At 28.8% G+C, this 9896-nt stretch overlaps 2 protein-coding genes across 2 annotated transcripts in view; one reads left to right on the top strand and one right to left on the bottom strand.

Moving 5' to 3' along the window:
• Window positions 1-644: 644 nt before the first annotated feature.
• On the bottom strand, window positions 645-3543 carry LOC111630639 (general transcription factor II-I repeat domain-containing protein 2B-like). Its single transcript, XM_023374778.1, has one exon. It carries the CDS (start codon window positions 2832-2834, stop codon window positions 1026-1028), a length of 1809 nt encoding a protein of 602 aa, XP_023230546.1. The 5' UTR covers window positions 2835-3543; the 3' UTR covers window positions 645-1025.
• Window positions 2975-9896, top strand: part of LOC111630635 (transmembrane protein 131-like) — a 28305-nt gene continuing 21383 nt past the window's right edge. The window contains exons 1-3 of the mRNA XM_023374771.1: window positions 2975-3055; window positions 7301-7414; window positions 9774-9896. Of these exons, the coding sequence (XP_023230539.1) occupies window positions 2975-3055; window positions 7301-7414; window positions 9774-9896 (318 nt within the window). The remainder of the gene's footprint in view (window positions 3056-7300; window positions 7415-9773) is intronic.

The following is a 9896-nucleotide window of genomic DNA, read 5'->3' as shown; positions in this document are numbered from 1 at the left end:
TTTACAATATATATTATACTAAAAAAACCAAATATAAGACTTTTATAAAATAATTTACAAAAAATAAAAGGTTTTTTAGCATGCTCCTCTATAGTAGTGAAGTGTTTTATGTTAGGACTTTTGTGTGTCTGTCAGACATTATATATTTGAGATTATGATCCTTTCAATCCATTCATTGTACATGTGCACGTGCATGCCCTGTTTAATCCATTTATTATGCATGTGCAATGACTGTTCATTTTCAATACCTAAGTGTTATGTTTCATTCAATCAATTCATTGCACATGTCCATACTCATGTGCATAAAGAAACTGAACATTTTTGTTTACGGTCACTGTAAGCTATAGTTAAAAACTACCCAGTTTCTCTGGAATCTATAAACCACATCCCTTACTGTATATTCAGTGAAAAATTCTTCTGAACAACTACTTGATCCCAAGAATTTATAAAATTTGTTTTAAACAAAATTGATATTTGATTCACTTTTGTGGAGCATGCTATCAGATCAGCTTGGCCAATCTTGTTTAGAAGTCATATTTTTAATTATGTCTTTATAATTTATTAATTGAGCTGCTTTTCCTTAATTTTACAATCTATATTACTTCATACTTAATAATATCTATTATGATTTTACTTTCTCAGTTGTATGTAAATATAAAAATTGGAGATTTAATTACTTAAAAATTGATTTGTTACAAAATATATTTAATAAAGTTTATACAAAACAAACTGAAATAAATTAATAAAAAAATTTTTAACACTACTTACAGTATATTACAGAGGTGGGGAACCTTTTTACCATTAGAGGCCACATTTAAATTAGGCAGCAATAAGAGAGGCCGCATAAGCTGATTGACCTAAGAAAGTGACTTTTGTGAAATTATTATAGTTTTTCTCTAGATTTAACAATTTATTGCATTATATAGAAAAAAATATAATACTACAAAATTTTAAATATAATATACATATAAAGTAATATAAAAATATAAAAAAATACAATAAAAAATATTTTTTTATTCACTAAGTTAGTGACTTATTTGGCTTTGTTTTTTGTTTGACAGTAATTGTATATTTGGATCAAGCTTCGTAACACACAGCTTTAATTGATCCTCTAAATGTGCATCTGTAATTTGCGTTCTTAAATTTGTTTTTATTTTTGACATGAGAGAAAATGTTGTCTCGCAACAGTAGGTACTTCCGAAGCAGGAAAGTAAACGGCGAGCATGTTCTCGAAGGCATGGATATTCAACAGCATTTTTCCAGATTTCTATGGGATCCTTTTTAGCGTTAAAAAGGGATTTGATGATACTATCTTCCCCTAAATCAATTAACTCCATTTGTAGTTCTGCAGGAGCCTCGGATATATCTATTAAATGTGGTTCAAATGCCAGTTTCATAGCAGGAGTGTGCTCGTCAAAATCAGAAAATCTATTAGTATACTCTTCTATTAAACAATCCAAGACACCTACATATTCATCGAATATTTTATTTTCACAGTTCTGCTCATTTAACATTTTAGCTAGCTCCGGGAAGTGTTGTGCAGATATTTCCGATCGACAAAGCAATGTTTTGAAAAATGATAATTTTTTTCTAAACGCTTGGATCTTTTGCCACATTTCATAAATATACCTCGTTTCACCTTGCAGGCAAATATTTAAATTGTTTTGTTTTGTCATCATATCAGACAAAAATGCAAGGTTTCTGAGAAATACTTCATCTGATAGATCACATTGTTTTCCTTGTTCTTGATAAAAGTTTAAAATTTGTCGTCGTAAAGACAAAACTTTTATCAAAACCTGACCTGTTGATAGCCAGCGAACCTTGCAGTAGTATGGTAGGTCAACACTATACGTTTCCTCATCTAAAGAGAGCATCTGCCGAAATTCACGATGACGCATTGCATTTACGCGAATATAGTTGACAATGGCAATGGTTCTATCCAGAGTGTCTTGCAAAATGGTAGATTTTGCGCAAAGATTTTGCTGATGCAAAATGCAGTGAAATGATATCAATTTTTTCAAGTTTAAGTTTTCCTTTTTTAACAAAGCAACGAATCCTTCTTTTTTGCCTCTCATGGAAGGTGCGCCATCGGTGCAGACACTGACTAAATTACTGACATTCAATTGTAATTTATTACATACTTCTTTGAAGTTTTCGAAAATATCGGCTCCTCGAGTTCTTCCAGTTAGTGTACCCAACGCAAGTAGTTCTTCGTAACATTGAAAATCTTTAGTTATAGCACGAATAAAATATAAAACTTGTGCCGAATCTGTTTTATCAGTGCTTTCATCTAAAGCAATTGAAAAATAAACATCTTCATTTTGTATAATTGTATGAAGTTGCTCTGTTACATTTTGCGCTAATTCGTGCTGTCGATCTGTTACAGTTCTTCTTGAAAGAGGTAATTGTTTGTATTTGTCGACATTTCTTGGATCTAACATACTCACTGCTTCAACAATACATTCTTTAATTATTTCAATGTCACTAAATGGTTTGCCCCTTTTTCCAAGTATATGTGCTATTTTATACGTAACAGCAACTGCAGCGGAATTTTGATTTACAAAGGCACTAAAAGATGCCTGCTGATGATGCTTCTCATTTTTCAACTTTTGAAGTGCAGCTTTTCGTGATTCACCTTCTAAAGCGAAATATTTATGTTCTTTATGAGTCAAATAGTGTTTATTTGCATTCGCTTTTTTTAAAGTATTTAAAACTGTATTGCACAACAAACACATCATTTTATCTTTCTCAGCAGTAAAGAAAAAATCTAACTCCCATTCTACATTAAATGTTCTGTTTTCATCACCTAATTTTCTTCTCTTACTATTTGACATGATGGATAAAAAAACGAATATCAAATAATATCTTTAACAAAGTGTATACTTTCTAGAAATACAATAAAACCGTGTAACTGTTATAAGCACTCACTGTTAACTACAGTTTGCTGAAGATCGCAACAGGGAAGCGTTGAGAGATGCGAGTCAGAGAAGCCAAAGCAAGGTGTGACACTCAAATGGGAGATCTGAAACCGAGTTTTGTTTACTTCTTAGACAAGGTAGTTGGCGCTGCTAGCGCTTTTTAAACAGTTTTTTAAAAAATTAACATTTTTTAAAAAACTGTTTAAAAAATTAACATTGAGTGTCCAAGTCTGAAACGGATGGTCTGTGGGCCAGAGCCTCGCTCATGCGTGTTAGAGTCCGTTTCAGACTAGTATTCTGACGTCATGTTACAATATGACTGTCTTTGGCGGGATTTTTCGTGCAACTGTCATGGCGTTGATGTACAATAGTTGTTTGAAACGAACTCTACCATTTTTGTACTAGGTGGCAAAGGGCCGCACAAGAACCTCGCAGAGGCCGCAGGTTCCCCACCTAGGGTATATTACCTAGTATTATGTAATATACTATTGTTTAAATACAGTTTTATATATATAGTGAAAAGCTGATAATAGTTTTAGTAAAACTGAAAACATTTTATTAGTAGACTTTTGGTTGGTTAGATTTTTGGTTGATAAACAATGTAAATTCCAGTTATGTGGATATCAGACCCCTTTACTCTAATATTTGCAAGAAGTGCACCTCTGAGCGGCTAGATTGTTGGCCAGGCTCCCTACGTGTTGATCCTGGAAGTAGAACAATCTAGCTTTTCAAATATGCACTTGTGATTTCCAATTATTCTACTAACAAATATTTAATCAGGTCATTAAACAATGTTTGTAAACATTAACTTAATAAGTTTATTTAGTATCTTCTATTAGAAATAGTATATGAACTGCATTTTCTTTAATGTACAGCTGACAGCAATGAAAATATTATGATATAGTATATGTTGTTATATTAAAATGTTACTATTGGAAACAGAATGTTGCATTTGTTTATTTACTATGTAAATAAACAAATTTAACCTGCCGTAATGAACTGGTAAGAAATATAATTATAAAATATACTGAAATTTTGTGATAAAAATTTCAGTACATTGATAAAAATCACTACATTGCAAACCACAATAGACAGATACAATACCACTGAAAAAAATAAAAGTAGATACTGGGAATGAAGTTACTTTTTACTTCTAACTTTCATTAGTGCAATTTTTCACTAATGTGCTTCAAAAACATGTACAATATATATACAAACATTTCAAAACCCAATATATTAGTAATATTCTAAATGACTGCTGGATTAAATTGGGCTACTTCTCTTCTTTTATTTTTAATTAATTTCTAAATACCATTATTCAAACATTATGTAGTAAAATTAATTGATCACTTGGCATTTTTTCATCTATTTTTTATTCAGTTGAAATGTTGTTATTGGCATTTTTTCAGTTGACATGAAAAAATGACAAGTGATTGATTAATTACACTACATAGTGTTTTAATAATGGAAAAGAATAACAACACAGTTTCAGATTATTAAACAATTTCTAAATAATTTGTCACTAGAGGCAGGTGTTAAACACCTCTTATTAAATTTATTAAATTTAATAATTATAATTAAATTAATATTTATAAATAATTTAGAATATTCTGGAAGAAAAGAATTNATTAGTAGACTTTTGGTTGGTTAGATTTTTGGTTGATAAACAATGTAAATTCCAGTTATGTGGATATCAGACCCCTTTACTCTAATATTTGCAAGAAGTGCACCTCTGAGCGGCTAGATTGTTGGCCAGGCTCCCTACGTGTTGATCCTGGAAGTAGAACAATCTAGCTTTTCAAATATGCACTTGTGATTTCCAATTATTCTACTAACAAATATTTAATCAGGTCATTAAACAATGTTTGTAAACATTAACTTAATAAGTTTATTTAGTATCTTCTATTAGAAATAGTATATGAACTGCATTTTCTTTAATGTACAGCTGACAGCAATGAAAATATTATGATATAGTATATGTTGTTATATTAAAATGTTACTATTGGAAACAGAATGTTGCATTTGTTTATTTACTATGTAAATAAACAAATTTAACCTGCCGTAATGAACTGGTAAGAAATATAATTATAAAATATACTGAAATTTTGTGATAAAAATTTCAGTACATTGATAAAAATCACTACATTGCAAACCACAATAGACAGATACAATACCACTGAAAAAAATAAAAGTAGATACTGGGAATGAAGTTACTTTTTACTTCTAACTTTCATTAGTGCAATTTTTCACTAATGTGCTTCAAAAACATGTACAATATATATACAAACATTTCAAAACCCAATATATTAGTAATATTCTAAATGACTGCTGGATTAAATTGGGCTACTTCTCTTCTTTTATTTTTAATTAATTTCTAAATACCATTATTCAAACATTATGTAGTAAAATTAATTGATCACTTGGCATTTTTTCATCTATTTTTTATTCAGTTGAAATGTTGTTATTGGCATTTTTTCAGTTGACATGAAAAAATGACAAGTGATTGATTAATTACACTACATAGTGTTTTAATAATGGAAAAGAATAACAACACAGTTTCAGATTATTAAACAATTTCTAAATAATTTGTCACTAGAGGCAGGTGTTAAACACCTCTTATTAAATTTATTAAATTTAATAATTATAATTAAATTAATATTTATAAATAATTTAGAATATTCTGAAGGAAAAGAAATGGCCTGGAGTGGGACTTGAATCCACAACTCCCACTTACTGTGCAGATGCATTGCCAGTTACACTACCTGAGAAAGCACTGGTGGCAACACATCTGCATGGTAAGCGGGAGTTGCAGGTTCAAGTCCCAATCTAGGCCGATTCTTTTCTTCCAGAATATTCTAAAATATTTATAAATATTAATTTAATTATAATTATTAAATTTAATAAGAGAAGGCATCTAATGCCTGCTTCTAGTGACAAATTATTTAGAAATTAATTCAAAATAGAATGCAGAGAAGTAGCCCAATTTAATCCAGTAGTCATTTGACATATTACAATTCCTGAATTATTTGATTTGGATATTGCATTAGGTACTAAAGAACATTTTTTATATCAATATTAGAAATAAGAGTTTGATTGTATTTTTCCCATATATTCTGGAAAATCATGAACGTGACTCTCAAAAAGTCCTGAAATTTCATGTTGCAAAAAGTGTGAAATTTTATATTAAATTTTATCATTGTATATCATATATAATGATAAATTAAACAATACATTTATTACTTTTTATTAATTACAATATGGTTATATTATAATACCAAACTAATTTAATCCAGCAGATTTTTTGGCTAATTAATTTTATAGTCAAGTTGTTATTAAACAGTATTCTGTATTAAAAAAAATGTAAATTTACTTAAATTTAAAAATCTTCTTACATGAATACTGGAAAGCACATAAATTAACACTCCTAAACCTTAAAAGTCCAGTAGTAAATATTTAATAACAAACAAACGTTTTTGACCGTCCTTTTGGTCTTCTTCAGGTTTAAAAAACCAGTGAGATTCGAACAAGTGAATGCGTAGAATAAAATTATGAAATAATTTTCAAAAAATAGAACAGCACAAACGTATTTTAAAAGAATAACAGTTATGCATGTGCATTGCCATGGCGATGGAATGGTATATGTAATACATACACTGATATAAATACATATAAATACACCAAATGGGGGTGAGGTTTCTAATGTATCAATTGCATTAACTGTAATGATGCCATCAATGTATCACATGCTTGGAAGTACTGCTATGAAGGAATGGGCAACGCCCACACCAGCAGTTAGAAACCTCACCCCCATTTGGTGTATTTATATGTATTTATATCAGTGTATGTATTACATATACCATTCCATCGCCATGGCAATGCACATGCATAACTGTTTATTCTTTTAAAATACGTTTGTGCTGTTCTATTTTTTGAAAATTATTTCATAATTTTATTCTACGCATTCACTTGTTCGAATCTCACTGGTTTTTTAAACCTGAAGAAGACCAAAAGGACGGTCGAAAACATTTGTTTGCTATTAAATATTTACTACTGGACTTTTAAGGTTTAGGAGTGTAAATTTACTTTTTGTAGCCATATTCTAAAGTTGTTATATCACAGAAATATCTACTCTATTTGGCAGTTAAATTAATATATAACATAAATCAGTCAATCTTGTTCAGTTTTTTAAGAGGTTCTTTATCCAGTAATCAAGCAGAGTTTAGAATGTTTAATATTCCTTCTTTTTCAAAAATAAAAAAATTATTTGTGTGTACAATGAAAATAAATTGAAAGATACAAATGTCATTAAAATATAACTATTAACTTTTTAATTTAATATAATTATTATTTTATATTAATTTTTTTAATGAACATATTTATAGGTTATACCTCCAGGAGGAAATACAACATTTGATGTAGTATTTCTTGCTAGACAAGAAGGTTCAGTAGAAAATACTTTATTTATTCATACATCTTTAGGTTCTTTTAAATATCAAGTATGTATCTTTTCACTTTTAGGATGTATATCAAGGATGGACAACCCACGGCCCTAGGGCTGCATGTGGCTCACATTAATATTTTTTGCGGCCCACATCGCATACAATATGAATAAATATATTAATTTTCCAGCTTAAGGAAGTATGCAGCAAAAATTTAAATGCTATTTTCTACAACTTATGTATGTGAACAGTTTTTCTCACAATGAATTTAGTAAAAATTAAAGCAAGAAACTGGCTAACAGATTCATATTGAAACTAATTTAAAACTAGCAGTGACTAGTATTTAACCAAATATTTCTGATATATTATGTTTACATCAGTTTCAGAAGCTAAATTAAGCATACCTATGCTAATTTATAATTATATATGAATAAATAATTGTGATTTACCAGCATTTTTTCCCTCTTTTCTCTTGTATGCAGTCCACATCAGTTCAAAAGTTTTGAAATATGACCCTCACATAAAAGGTTGCCCATCCTTGATGTATATGATTTTAGTTTTATTTTTAATGTTATTTGTTTAATAGTTTTTTGTGGAAACATCTTTATTATAATTATCTTTCTTATGGATAAACTCTTTGTTAAAATACTAATGCAATTTCAGAATAGTACAAGTAAAAAATAATTTTTATTACATTTTATTATTATTGCTATGATGTAAATGCATAATACAGTGGATATCCATATAACATTATTAATTTGTACAAAATCAAGCAGTGTTATGTGAAATTGATATATGATACTTCATGTAATATCAATTTTAAATGTAATTTGGTAATTGATGTAAAGAGAATGTAAAGTAAATTCATTAACCTGCAATCACATGCAATAGTGGTACTAGTTTTTAAATGCATTTTTTACCAAATTGACTTAGTTAGAGGTGCTTCCATGATATTCTCATGATGCATGATATCCACCTTGTAAAAATTTTGGTGAAAAAAGTTTTTCCATATAAATAGTTCTGAAAAAACTACTGTAGAAAATCATCCACCTTGTGCATATAGTCATGCTTAGTTTTCTTTGTTATTATCACATGATCACATGCATAACACAGCATTTTTTTTGTGTTCATTTTTACTGACTGTCATTCAAGAAGTCATGGATGTCTTACATAATTGCTATAAGAAGTAGGCATTATGTCAGGGATGTTTGCCATCTACACATGACATAATGATATGACAGTCTGCAACTCACTGCGATCTTGAATGTTTGTCTTCATAAGCTAGCATGAGGTGCTATGACCTTCAACAATTTTAAATATTTTTGCAAGTTTATTTTGTGCTCAAGAAATACAGGAAAACCATTTTCTGGCCCTTATAATACCTCAGCTCTCCTGTCATTTATTTTCAGTTGAACTCATTTCACATTAGTTTATGCTATTGCAAAGTTTGAGATATTGTAAAAAAAACTAAACAGCATATGGTGATTAAATTTGGCACATACTGAGAACACATTACAGAATTTTCAGAATTGTCAAATTTTGAGAACAGCAATTATGTGCAGCATAATTAATGTAAAAAATAGTGAAAAATTGCTGCTTCACACATGTGTAAAAATAACTGCTTATGAGCCTGGATTAGTATTGTCAGTGATTAAGGATGATTGTTTATTTTCAAAAATCCAAAATAATATGAATCAAATACTATGATTTTCTAATTATGACAAAAACACAACACAGAAAGAGATGAAATAATTGAAATGAAATCAGTAAAAAGAGATATTTATACATTATTTTCATAGAATAAAAAATATCATGATAATTTTTATAAATTTTTAAAAATAAAGTTTTATGAAATTTTGTTTATTATATGTGGAAATGAAATTGTTCACATTTCCATGTGAACAATTTCATTTCCACATATAATAAACAAAATTTCATAAAACTTTATTTTTATTTGGAAGTTTGAAAAATATTTTCATATTTGGTATACAACATTATTGCCATTCAGAGTGATCCTACCTTTCTCTGCTGTCTATCTCTTCTCCCTCTTCCTTCCCCCTTTCCCTTACCCTCTTTTCTGTCGGCTAAATACCTTGTGTATGGCCGATGTCTTTCATGTATGTTTGTTTGTTTGTATGTATGTATATATGTATTTATGTATGTATACAACATTATTATTATTATTATTATTATTATTGTATACCAAATATGAAATATACTAATTTTTATTATTATACAGAACAATTCAGCTTTAGTAAAACGTTCAAATATGACAAAAAGTAAACAATTAAATATCTAATCAAAATATAATTATTTTAAAAAATTCTAATACACCACACTATCTTTAGTAGTTAGTCATATTAATATTAAGTTTAATTAAATAAATATGATTTTAATAAAAATTTTTGTTTTACAGGTTATAGCTAATGGATCACCAAATCCATATCGGCTACATCCATTTTTAGGAGTAAGAATGCCATTAAACAGCAGTTATACTCCAATAATTAGTATGCATAATCCACACAGTTTAACATTACAG

The sequence above is a fragment of the Centruroides sculpturatus genome, unplaced genomic scaffold (genome assembly GCF_000671375.1).
Source record: "Centruroides sculpturatus isolate CEXI.00-Female unplaced genomic scaffold, Cexi_2.0 scaffold348, whole genome shotgun sequence".
Lineage (NCBI taxonomy): Eukaryota > Metazoa > Arthropoda > Arachnida > Scorpiones > Buthidae > Centruroides > Centruroides sculpturatus.
This window is presented reverse-complemented; position numbering and strand designations above follow the sequence as displayed.

Bases quoted from the DNA above. Each gene is read 5' to 3' on its own strand.
- LOC111630639 (XM_023374778.1), bottom strand. From the start codon at position 2,834: ATGTCAAATAGTAAGAGAAGAAAATTAGGTGATGAAAACAGAACATTT.